The sequence below is a fragment of the Schistocerca serialis genome, chromosome 1, assembly GCF_023864345.2.
Source record: "Schistocerca serialis cubense isolate TAMUIC-IGC-003099 chromosome 1, iqSchSeri2.2, whole genome shotgun sequence".
Classification (NCBI taxonomy): Eukaryota; Metazoa; Arthropoda; class Insecta; order Orthoptera; family Acrididae; genus Schistocerca; species Schistocerca serialis.
Window position 1 is genome coordinate 391,578,883 of NC_064638.1, and position 13,681 is coordinate 391,592,563.

Sequence of the window (13,681 nt, forward strand, 5' to 3'; positions counted from 1 at the left end):
AAGTGTCAAAGTATTTCTTCCAAATGCATTATAGTAGTTTTGCTAGTTCAGTTGTATAAAAAGGTTGTGTGTAAACTCTGTTTTCCAACAGAAGTAAGTCACTAGAAAGATAAGACTATTCCCAAATACCTTTTCTCTCTATCTGAAAATCTGTGATAAGAGGAGGTGGTTAATGAAGAGACTGCAGATGAGCTTTCGGCCTTACAAGTGCCAAACAGGGTATTCAATGATATACTGAGCCTCAAACTGCTTCTGCTAGTATGGAATGGTGATGAGAGATGCACCACTGGAAAGCAACTTGGGTTGAGGGAGATAAGTTGCTAATTGAAATATAAAACAAAACATGAAAGTATTTCAATGCAGTGTCATTATTTTCACTTGGGTAACACAAATTTTCAGACATAACTCTTCTGCACAGAAATGCACTTGTGGTGCATTGGGACCTAACTGTTTTTATTTTTACAATTTTTCAACAGCGAAAGTACCGGACAAACTTTTGAATATAAGCCTTTTATGAGAAACTCTTTGAAACGAAATTCCAAACATTCAGTGGTGAATCTCAAGGACAGTTAGCAAAATCTGTCAGAAATGATATAAAGATACAGAAAAAGGAAAAGATGAAACAAAAGGTGATGACAGTGAGAAGATGTGCAACACATTCATGGGTAGAAATGTATATTTAATGTTTTTGTTGTATGATAAATCATTCACAGTCATTCAGATAGAAAAAATAAATGTGCGGCACTTAAAAATCTTAGATTTACACATAAATGATACTGTTCATCTTGAAACACATAGTTTAGACCAACAATACTGTTTTACACTATTATCTAATGCAGTTTGTTTAGGAATGGTGAACCACTGAGAGAAGTGTACAATACGGACTGTCTTATTCCAGCTGTGAGGTTTGGCAGCGGTTCTGTAATAGTTTTTAGGTAATAAAATCATAGTTTTTGCTTCCTATGATCACACCGAAAGGAAAGTACATTGGTAACATCTATGAAATCATTTTAAGTGTTATGTTTCATTTGTTGCTGTAGACAGGGGCTTATATCTTAAAAGATGTCTTCTCTCCCATGGACACAGCTGGTATTTTACACGACCGGCTTCATGAACATGGGTGGGTAAAATACCTTGTCTTCACAACAAGCATGCTTGAATATTATCAAGGCATTGTGGCATGTATTCTAAAACCAACTATGGGATTAGTGTTCTCCACAAGCATTTCTCAAAGAATTAGACATTTACTTTTTTCTTTTTTTGTGAGGAGTGACATAAAGTCCTATAAATCACCAGTCACTTTTTGCGTATGTCAATCCTACGGAGAATTCGAGCTGTTTTAGATGCCATAGTTGACATTATACAATTTTATGTTATTTTATTCATCAATAATATGACAAGTTCTGTTGTTAGTTGGTCTGTTATGAAGAACCTCATTTTTATGTAAATAATGAAGGCTATACGATGTCTGTCTAGAGTAGCTATTCTGACTTATTGCTTGTGAAGATAAGAAAATAGTTAACTAAATTTGTTACAGTGTTTCATATATGTTGTGTTGTTAAAATAACAACAACAAAAACAACATCTCAATACAGCCATTCCAAAGCTCTAGAGGTATAATTTATTCAAGCCCACTAGAAAGAAAATGGTATAGGTAAAAGAAAGGTTGGAGCGATGCTCCATTATTGATAAAAATAAGGGGAAGCAGAGCTGAACAAATTCGCTAAAATTCTCCTATTTGAGTTGAGCATACATGATTTGAAAACTATTAATTTATAACATTCCAGTTATAGACAATCACTGATCAGTATTCCAAATATGAAGAATGCTGTACTTCACAGGAGGAGACATAAAAGCATACTCTGCAGAATATAAAGTCCAGAGCGAATCTCTTAGTCTGCAGAGTAATGTGTACCACTATAGAACTTACTGATAATCTAACTTTTTTCAAAATCAAGGCTCAAACCTGAACCTCACCTTTCTCTGGCAATACTCTTACCAACTGAGCTGTACAGCTACAACTTCAGATCAGATTTCAGTTTGCAATGTATTCAGTAATGAAACTGTCTCATTAGTCATGCCAAAATAGTTTAGTTGATTAGTGCATTCTCTGTAGAACAGGCTTTGATCTGTCAGGCATGCAGTTTTAATCTGCAAAAAGTTTGAAAATATAAAATAATTATAGTATTGATCCTAAAGCTTACAATTTAGGAATTGTTAATTTAGGGTATTTATGATTTTAAGACACCATTAAATGCGTAGGGATTGGCCCAAAATGGAAAATACAGAAAAGTAAATTAAAAAACGATTATCTACAGAAAATACCAAACAGTGGGAAAATCCAGGAATGAATGTAATAATATTATTAAAAGGAAAGTTATTACTCACCATATTGCAGAGATGCTGAGTCACAGATGGCCACAACAAAAAGACTATTGCAAATAAACTTTCGGCCAGCAAGACCTTTGTCAAAAATGGATGACACACACACACACACACACACACACGTGCACGCCGCACACATACACCTGACTTCAATCTCTGGCAACTGTAGCCCCACTTCAGTTGCCAGAGACTGCAGTCGTGTGTGTGTGTGTGTGTGTGTGTGTGTGTGTGTGTGTGTGTGTGTGTCGGACATCTATTTTTGACGAAGGGCTTGCTGGCCAAAAGCTTATTTGTGACAGTCTTTTTGTTGTGCCTATCTGCAACTCAGCATTTCTGCTATATTGAGTAGCAACTTTCCTTTTCATAGCAAAAATATCAGAACATAAAATATGAGATAGTCTCCATATAATCATAATAGATTCACGTACAAAATTGAAATCGCACGCAAGGACTGTCAAGCATTAAATAAATACTCAGAAAACTAAAACAACTTTGTTGCTGAAAGACATGGAAGAAATTTTTAATAATGTTAGTCTAAGTATTACCCAAGAATTTAACTTTTACCTTTGGAAGCCATGGGGAAGAACATACAAAATATAAAAACACATTCATTACACTAAATTAATACATGTGGTTTATTTTTCAGTTAGCTTGGTGTTGTTTGAATGTAACAACAACATCTAATGAAAAATGTAATATTTTGTTTATCCTCCTTTTTTTTTCAGTCATGTGTTACACAGTGAAACAGTGAAGAAGACAATGAATGGAAATTTTTTGCCACATTCTGAAGGCAAGCGAAAGAAGCGTCATGACCATAAGCAGTGTGTTTATCTGGAAGAATGGCTAGAGAAGTCTAGTCAACAAGTTCATACAGCGAGGCCACATTATGGGGGCAGAGATGATGCCAGCCCTTCAGGTTACTGGCCACCACCACCATCTTCTCGACGCCTATTTGCTGCTCTCTCAGATCCTGCCGTGTGTCGCTACTCTGCTGTCCCAATGGGGTATTCTCTGGAGCCTGTACTCTGTCAGGTTTACCAGCCACCACCTCCATACCACCCAATACAAGTGCAACACTGCAGCTACCCTGCCAGGTTAGTGTCTACTTTATGCCCAAAATTAAGGTTTCAAGTAAGTTAACTAAGTGGAATGTGTTCTTTGTCATTTGTTCTTCCTCCCTTTACTCAAAACACATTTCTTTTATTCTGACAAGATTTGGTGATATGATAACATACAGCAGTCCTTGTCATAAGTGGAAATGCATGTGCCGCCTCCTTTTTACGTAATTCGTTTTCCTTTTATGGCCCTTTACTTCATAATATGGTAACAGTTGCACTACTCCAGTCATTCATGGTTCCAAGTAAAATTCTGATTAAATTACCATATGTGACAACCAGTTATTATATTCTCATCTACTGATTGTTCTTATATTTATGGTGCAAACTCGAGGTTTGTGTTACGTTCATAAGGCAGTGGGTGTTATTGTGGTCTTTAGTATGAAGACCTGTTTGATGGTGCTTTCCACACTAGTCTGTCCTGTGTAAGCTTCTTCATTTCTGCATAAATACCACAACGTATCAAATGGACCTGCTTGCTATAGTCAATTCTTGGTTTCCATCTACAACTTTTGCCTCCACACACCTGCAGTTTCCAAATTAATGATTTCTTGATGCTTCAGGATGTAGTATCAGCAAGTCTCTTCTTTTAATCTAATTGTACCAGAAGTTTATTTTTCACCAATTCAGTACCTCCTCATTAGTTATCCACTCTACCCCCATAATCTTCCTCATTCTTCTGTAATGCTACGTTTCAAAAGCTTCTATTATCTTCTGGTCTGAACTGTTTACCGTTCACTTTTCGCTTCCATACAAGGCAGCACTCCAGACAGATACCTTCAGAAAAAAACTTCCTAACACTTAAATTTTTATTCAATGTTAACAAATTTGCCATTTGCAAAAATGCTTTCCTTGGTATTTGCAAAGTTGCATTTTATATCCAGTCTACTTCAGCCATTGTCAGCTACTGTGCTGCTCCAATAGCAAAACTCATCTACTATTTTTAGTGGCACATTGCCTAATTTAATTCACTCAGCATCATCTGATTTAATTTGACTACATTCCATTACCCTTGTTTTATTTTTGTTTGTATTCATCTCATAATTTCTTTTCAAGAAATGGTCCATTCTGTTCAATTGATGTTTCCAGTCTTTTTCTATGTCTGACAGAATTATGACGTTTCTGCTAATCTCGAAGTTTCCCCAAACTGTCCTCTGTTGCTTGCTCAGTATACAGATCAAAGAATGTTGAGTATTCACTCCTCTCTCAACTGCTGCATCTCTTTCATGTCCTTTGTCTATTACAATTGCAGTCTGGTTTTTACACAAGTTGCGGAGAACATTTTGCTTCTTGTATTTTATCACTGCTACCTTCAAAATTTTGAAGACTAGATTTCAGCCAGGATTGTCTAAAGGTTTCTGTAAATCTACAAATGCTATGTACATACATATGCCCACATAGGTTTTCATTGATATTTTGATTATTTTGTCAATAATTCATCTCAGTGTTTTGAAAGCATGACTTGCTGAACTGATTGTTTCATAATACTCACACCATTCAGCACCTGATTTCTTTAGAATCAAAGTTTTTACATTCTTCTTGAAGTCTAACAACGTTTTACCTGTCTCATATAATTTGCAAATGAGATGGAATAGTTTTGTTGTTGCTTGCTCTCCCATGTATCTCAATAACTGTGAGGGGATGTTGTCTACTGCAGGTGAGCTGTTTCATCTAAAGTTTCTCAGTGCTCTGTCAAATTCTTCTCACAGAATCATATCCCCCATCTCAGCTTCACCTGCTTCCTCTTCCCTTTCCATAATATTGTCATAAAGTTCATTTCCTTTGTACAGCCCTTCTGTATATTCCTTCCACCTTTCAGCCTTTCCTTCTTCACTTAGTAATGTGTTGGCAGCTGAGAGCTCTTAGTGTTCGTACAAATGCTTCTCTTTTCCCCGAAGGTCTCTTTAATGTTTCTGCTGGTGGCATCTGTATTTCCCTTATGCATGCTTCTGTAGCTTCACATTTCTCCTCTAGTCATTCCTGTTTTGTGAATTAGCGCTTTCTTTCAATTTAATTTTTTTTATGTCTCTATTCCCCTTCTGCATGTTTCATTTTCTACATTTTTGTATTTTCTCCTTGTGTTAAATTCTGTATCCATTATGTTATCCAACGATTTCTATTGGGCCTTGATACTTGCTAGCATGATCATTTGCTGCCTTCTTTATTTCATCTCTCAAAACTATCCATTTGTATTCATTTCCTCCGTTTCAGGCAGTGCATCCTTTGAAACTCTTTACAATCTCTGTTTCTTTTAACTGACCCAGGAGCCATCTTCCTAACTCAAATCGGAAGAAATTTATTTGTTGGTATATACACAATAGTCAGTGTTTGCGAGTCATTGTCAGTCTGCATACACATCTTGAAATTGTGTGTGGGACACTTAACTGATAGAAGAAAATGACTTATGACTTCTTTAATTATTAACTTAGGTATATAAGTTACAATATGAAGACCATTTACAATTTATTTTGGAAATTTGTGGTAAGTTCCTATGGGACCAAAATGCTGAGGTCATCAGTCCATAAAACAATTTAATCAAATACAAATTACATCAGGCACTGCTGACATGAGCTTTTTACAAAAAAATTATGTTAATTGCCATTAATGCTACTATTTAGAAAATTATTAAAGTTGATCTGTGCATTGTTTTAGCCTTGATTCAACTTATGTATCTGGCCTTGCAGTTGTTCTGTGCTCTGCTAGACTTTATTGAAAAAGGTTTTGCTGGTATATACAAAAATTATTTTTGATTTTGTGTAATCTAGACTGAGAAATCTATCTCAGTTTTTCATTTCTAATTTGTAAGTATGGACATAAGGCCTAATTTAATGCATGTATGCAATATGTGTGGAATTTTTTAATTCTTGAAGTGTGTGTAGACTAGGGAAAATAAATGTGTGTTCAGTACAGCATATTTGACAAAAAATGTAGGTATTCAAAACAAAAGTACTTCTTGTGATGTTTTTCGTTATATGACTCTTCATTTGATGCCAGAAAGATACCTCTAATGGGGAGAACATGGCAAGTGCCATAATCCAGTTTCGTGGAAGCTTTTCCCAGTGGAACAGGGTCAAAATAAGTGAACACCCATCTTATCCACAGATAATCTATCATTTCTGAGAAAATGATGGCCACAGATTTTGAGATAGTCTTATGTGCCTTTTAGCTCTTAACACAATCAACCAAAGTGGTGGCGCAGTGAATACTGTCAAAGGTTAACACTTCTGCACCCCCTGGTCGAAATCTCATTATTGTTTTTATTTTATTTTATTTATTTATTTATCTATCAGAGCGTTCCTTCATTATATGACTGGAATTTCATGGATAAAGATGGAATACCAACCTGTTCATTGAAAGTAATTCCTCCAAAGTGTACACTGCTTTGTCAGACCTGTGATGTATATTTTTACAGGCAAATAAAATGTTTCACCCGAAAACTGCAGAAATGCACAATAGAGCAAAGTGATATTGCAAGTAGACATGACAATAAAAATCCATGCATTGATTCATTATCAATTGCAAGCACCAGTTTTTGAAAAAATCATTGGTTATGTGTCATTTGCTGAGAAATTATTGCCAAAGCCTGAAATCTTCAGCAGTGTTAATGAAGTTTCGTTTCCGAGTGAGATGCATACAAAGAAATGTGACTTTGACAAAACTGTCTTTTGCACAATGCACAAGGCATTCAGGATTTCCAAGTTTAGAATGTTTGTTTGATCTGTATCATCCAAGGGAAAGCACCAAATGTTCCTGAAGAATAAATACAGGGTCAGGCATTTAAAACTTTTTGTCAGAATATTTGACGAAATACACATCTGATTAAAAAAAGTGGTAATAAGCATTGTTCAGCTTGAAGTGAAGACCTCCATTAACATAATGCATGACCTCCCTGCACCATCCCTGGGGGTGGGAGGGTGTGACTGAAATCTTAAACTGGAGCCTCTATTTTTTAATGCAGATTTGGATTCTCCATGAAAAAATTGCAACTTCTGTATGAAACATTTCTTTTGTTTCGTGATAGATGGCACTGTAATCGGCAAACATGGAAATGAGGTGACAGTTATTGCAAAATGGTACTATCTCAAACAAATTCACATCCGATTAAAGCAATCGAAGTACTTTCTTGCTATTTTTGATAATTCTATCTTGTGACGCCTCCCACAATCAAATGTAGCACAGATCGTGATCGTGTGCTCAGTCTGCAGTCAGATTGTGCATGTTACTTCAATAATTCAGACTGTACACATCTTGTTGCAATTGTTCCATGATGTTAACAATTGCAGAGAGAGCCAATATCATTGTCACGTACTTTGAGGCTTATAGAAATGTTTACAAAGTTTGTCAAAGGTATGCTACTCTGTTGCCCAATAGGAATGTTCCGTCTGCAACAATGTTTTGCAATATTTGACCACCTGTTTACTGAAATGGGAAGCATTGAACCTAGAGAAAGAATCTGACCACTATTTGTGACAAACAAAAGTAAGGCAGTCAATGTTTTAGCTGCAGTTGCTGCAAATCCTCATATTATTTCTCGACAAATTGTGAGCAGTACAGGAATTTTGCAAAAAAGTACTACATGCACGCAAATGGCATCCATTTCATTTATCCTGCATCAAGAACTGCAGGGTGATTATTTTCACAATTACCTGAATTTCAGCAACTGGACACAGGAACAACTGGCAGTCAATGATAATTTCATTTCACACATAATTTTCTCTGATGAATCAAATTTTACGAATCGTGGTCAAGTGAATTGACATAATATGCATTAGGATTGGTCAGTGGTTAATCTCCTGGACAAGGCAAGTTGAACTTTAACGCCCATGGAGTGTCAACTTTTTGTGCGGTGTTTTAGGTATGCAGGTAATTGGCCCATACTTCAGAGGCCCACACATTCACCCGATTTGACTTCTGCTGTTTTCTTCTGTGGGGATGGCTAAAAGAGAGAGTTTACATTGATGTCTCAACAACCCCCAAAGATAAGCAGCAGGAAATTCACAATGAAAGTGCAAACATGAGCACAGGGACACTGATACATGACAGATTATATTCAGACACACAGCTGCAATGTGCATTAGAAACAATGGACAACATTTCGAACATTTGGTGCACGAAACACTTGAGAGAGGCAAGGGACTCTCAGTAATCAAGCACCCCAAGATAGTGAGAGGCAAGGGGTCTCACCAACATCAAGCACCCTGAAGGGAACATGCTACTACTATGTGCACATCGTCATCCAGGGTAATACAAAATGTAGTCTAAGAATGCATTGCGGGAGGTTATGAGAGTAGAAGGTGTCACATGATAGCATTTTTCCCAAATATCAAATAATGTACATTGATTTTACCAATTGGATGTGTATTTTTGTGAGATATTACCATTTTGCAACAATTGTCACCCTCATATTCATGAATTCTGATTACAGTGCCATCCGTCATGAAATGAAAGAAATGTTTCATACAAAAGTTACATATTTTTTCACGGAGAGTAAAAATCTGCAATAAAAAATAGGGGTTCCTATTTAAGATTTCAAAGTCACCCCCCCCCCCCTCCCCCCGCCTTCTCTTGTCCCCAGGGGTGGTGCATGGGGTCGAGCGTTGTTTTAATGGATATCCCTCTTCGAGGTGAACAACGTTTATTACCACTTCTTTTTAATCCGATGTGTATTTCACCAAATATTCCGGCAAACAGTTTTAAATGCCTCACCTTGTATAAGAATAAAATATAAGCATTGATATAAGAATGAAATATAAGGCTGTGGGATTTTAAACCCTTGGTAATATCTTACAGACATATATTACATAATAAATGTGTGACACTTATTGTGAAACCCAGTTGTATCCCCTAACTAGATAAGAAACATTTGGGTAGTAACCTTCTGCGGGTATATGTAGATTTAAAAAAAAGGGGGGGGGGGCAGTTCAAACAAGGGCCACAAAAGTGTGAAAGTGCAAAGCTACTCACTGCACCACCACTTCGGTCAGCCTTATTGCATGCTAAAAGGTATCTAAATTGCATCAAAACATTGACCATCATTTTCTCAGAAACAGTGGAGTACCTACAGATAAGCAGAGACTTGTGTATGCTTATTTTGATCCCTCTTACACTGAGCAAAGTTTTTGGGTGGGTTAGGGCACTTGCTATGTTCCCATTGTAAGCATGAAAACCCACATACAGTGCCATGAATTGGTGCTCTTCAGTGGTATTAATTTTTTTTTAGTTTTCTTATGATGTATATTATCTGTGAAAATTTATGACTTATTTTCTGTTTCTGAATATACATTATAATTTGTGTTGTAATATTTGGCTAATAATTTCTCAGAGTTCTTCTTGAAACTTTGTAAGTTCCTATTTAATATATCTTCATTTCTGCAGTCGGCTGATGTTAATACATCATGTTAGAATTATTGAGCTGCCTTTTCATTATAATCGTTCCTTTTACATGGCCACCTCTGTAGTGTAGCGGTAGCGTTTCCGCCTACCACGCAGTGGGCCGAGGTTTGATTCCCAGCAGCGGACTGGGTGTGGTGTGTCCTTCATCATCGTTTTCATCATCATTGACCCGCAAGTTGCCGAAGTGGCATCAACTAAAAAGGACTTGCAATATGGCAGCCGAACTCCCCCACATGGGGCTTCCCAGCCAACAATGCCATATGATCATTTCATTTCGTTTCATTTCATTCCTTTATCATAAAAGCTTTCTGCATATGGTGTTGCATCATATTGCAAAGAAACCGTCACTACATGAAACTGATGTTTTTGAGACAGTTACAGTGGAGTTCCTTAAACCAGAAAACTTCTATGAGATTTGAATGATATTCACTTATGTCACCACTCTCTATGGTACACAGTTTTGCATATCACTCTCTCTCTCTCTCTCTCTCTCACACACACACACACACACACACACACACACACACACACACACACACACAATCAAAAAACAATTTTTTGTCTATTTGTCAGTTAAAATATCATTTATGATAAGAAATTTGTAGTATTGGATTGTTTTGAAATATTAATGGCTCCTGTTAAAATGAATATTTGTTGTAAATATTGCTAGTTAATTTCTCCAACTAAAAAAAATTGAAACAAACTAATAAAAAATTTCATTATGATGGTAGTTAATACAGGTAGACGTGATACTTGTTGAATTAACCCACATAGTATTAGTACATGGTCCGGTGACATTAATGTGACCTTTGCCTGTGTTTGATGTCAACATGCAACCATTCACAGATGGCAGGTGGCAGCACTAGTAGTGGAGGATATATAAAGCATGTCTGGGGATGCAGAAAACAGTGCAGCCATTGTCATAATTCCAAAACAGAGCGATTTATCCGATGTCCAAAAAGGGCAGGAGCATATGCTTTTGGGCCATGATTGGAAGCATTTCCGAAATGGCCAAGTTTTTACACTGTTCATGTGCCACCGTGATTAAAGTACAGGGTGGAGAAAAATTATGTCACGAAATTTTAACCCTGGATAGCTGATGCCAGTGGGAACCAAAATTACTAACGTTGTGTAGGTTGACAACGCACAATTTTGAAAATACAGAGAACTTGGTACCACACGCTCTGATTGGCCACAGGATTGACCTGTTGCCGGATGCTCTGGACAATGCACGACCACGAATGCTTTGCCTGCCAGAGATCGCGATGTATCCATGGCGACCCGCCTGCTCGGTGGTAGCATGCCAGCCTTCCACTCTGGGGCCTGTGGGCGAATCCGCGGGGCCCGACACATCCATTGTAGTTTTATGATAATGCATACTAGGAACAAACCTGTCAACAGATGTTAGTTCGCGTACAGAAAGTAATTGTGTTGGCTCTGAAAAGGGCCGTTTTAGTAGCTAGGGCATTGTTTACTGAAAGCAGGTGCTCAAACTGGCGACCCTTTGATGTGACACGAGCTTGGTAATGTCGAATGGTGTTCTGCTGAACTCTTTCAAAGATTCCCGGCTTTACAGTGATGTGTTTGGCACCATTTTGAATGCAATCCATTAATTCCTCTTTGTTTCTAGGTGGTTGGCATCTGGATGGGTGAACTAGAACCTTGAAGAGTCCCCGTAGGAAAAAGTCCGGTGGCATGAGGTCTGGTGATTGCAGGGGCCATGTCCTACGAGCCCTCCGCCAATTACCCAGCTGCCAAAGAGTTCATTTAAATATCTGCCCACAGTACGGCCGTTATGTGCGGGCACCCCATCATGCTGCAACCATGTGCATAGCCATATGACCTAGGGAACATCTTCCAGCATGTCGGGTAGAGTTTCTTGCAAAAAGTGAAGGTAATTTGCCCTGGTAAATTGGGGACTGGCCCAATCAGATGGTCACACACAATGCCTGCCCAGATGTTGAGCAAAAATTGTTCCTGGTACCCATGTACGCACATGATGTGAGGATTTCCCCTTGCCCAGCAATGAACGTTCTGAGTGATGTAAAGGGAATCCCAATGGCATGTCCACTCTTCGGTAAACAACACAATGGTGGGGAAGTCAGGATCTCGTGCAACACTTTGCAGAAAATACTGGCAAAACCCTAGCCTACTTTCATAGTCTGCCACATGATTTAGGTCTTGGACAGGGTGGATACTGAATGGATGCTGGTTGTCATCCCTCAAAGCCTCCCAGACTAACCGATGAGTGACCCCCATGTCATGTCCAACTGCTCGAGTAATTGTCTTAGGTGCTTCCTCGAAGCACTCGAAAACAGTCTCTTCAAATGCAGCATCCCGTCGTGTTAGAGGTCTTCCAGCATCACCATGATATCCCACTAACGAGCCTATTTCACCAGGTCGCCAGTGAATTGCTGTAAACATTTGCTGGTGTGGATGGCTTCTTGCTGGGTACCATTCCTCATACAACCATCGAGCTTTGTGTGCGTTACCATTGGCTAGTCCACAAACAAAAACCATATCTCGTTGTTCTTTAAATGAATACTGTGCTGCCATGCTTACTGTAGGACTAAATCGCAGTCTCTTCAAATGCAGCATCCCGTCGTGTTCAAGGTCTTCCAGCATCACCATGATATCCCACTAATGAGCCTATTTCACCTGGTTGCCAGTGAATTGCTGTAAACATTTGCTGGTGTGGATGGCTTCTTGCTGGGTACCATTCCTCATACAACCATCGAGCTTTGTGTGCGTTACCATTGGCTAGTCCACAAACAAAAACCATATCTCGTTGTTCTTTAAATGAATACTGTGCTGCCATGCTTACTGTAGGACTAAATCGCAGTCACTTCAAATGCAGCATCCCGTCGTGTTCAAGGTCTTCCAGCATCACCATGATATCCCACTAATGAGCCTATTTCACCAGGTTGCCAGTGAATTGCTGTAAACATATGCTGGTGTGGATGGCGTCTTGCTGGGTACTATTCCTCATACAACCATGGAGCTTTGTGTGCGTTACCATTGGCTAGTCCACAAACAAAAACCATATCTTGTTGTTCTTTAAACGAATACTGTGCTGCCATGGTTTCTGTAGGACTAAATTGCAGATGACCTGTTTGTGCTCCGAAGCAAAACTTACGTGTGAATACCTCTGACATGAGGTGGAGACAAACAGCAAGACCTATTCAACACGTGTGCGTACCACATTGGGGCAGTGACGGGGCCAGGGACGTTTGTATTTATGAACCAACAACCATAGTGCTGCCCGTCAACTGACGAATGGCAAAAGGACAGTCCCACGGCCAATTGGAGCGCATGGTGCCAAGTTTCTGTTGTTTAAAAATGGTGCATTGTCGACCTAAACGATATTAGTAATTTTGGTTTCTACTAGTATCAGCTATCCAGGGTTAAAATTACACAATTTTTCTCCACCCTGTATACTGAGAATGAAAAAGTGGCAGTATCCGAAACAAGCTCCAAGAAAGACAACTGTGGTGCACCTTTGGCCATGAGCCAAGGGGCTACCAACAGTGGCTGCTCAACAATCATTCAGCAAATATTGCTGTGTACGGACCTCCACAGTAGGTGCCTGGTTCATGCGCTGCGCTGATTGCTGTTCATTGACAATGAAGGATGGAATTTGCACACCAATACCACAATTGGATGTCCACTGAGTGGTAACTTGGTGGCCTTTTCAGATGAATCACATTTTATGCTCCATTGGGCGTGAAATGCCTGAAAGTAGACTCTCTGGAACAAATGGTTGGAAGGATCCAGTCTGGAGGAGGGAG

The 13,681-nt window shown here is 38.6% G+C and overlaps 1 protein-coding gene across 1 annotated transcript in view; it reads left to right on the forward strand.

Moving 5' to 3' along the window:
• The window catches only part of LOC126471439 (uncharacterized), a 246,061-nt gene that overhangs the window by 13,345 nt on the left and 219,035 nt on the right, over positions 1 to 13,681 (forward strand). Inside the window, exon 2 of the mRNA XM_050099613.1 lies at positions 3,111 to 3,479. Within this exon, the coding sequence (XP_049955570.1) occupies positions 3,145 to 3,479 (335 nt within the window). The 5' untranslated portion in view covers positions 3,111 to 3,144. The remainder of the gene's footprint in view (positions 1 to 3,110; positions 3,480 to 13,681) is intronic.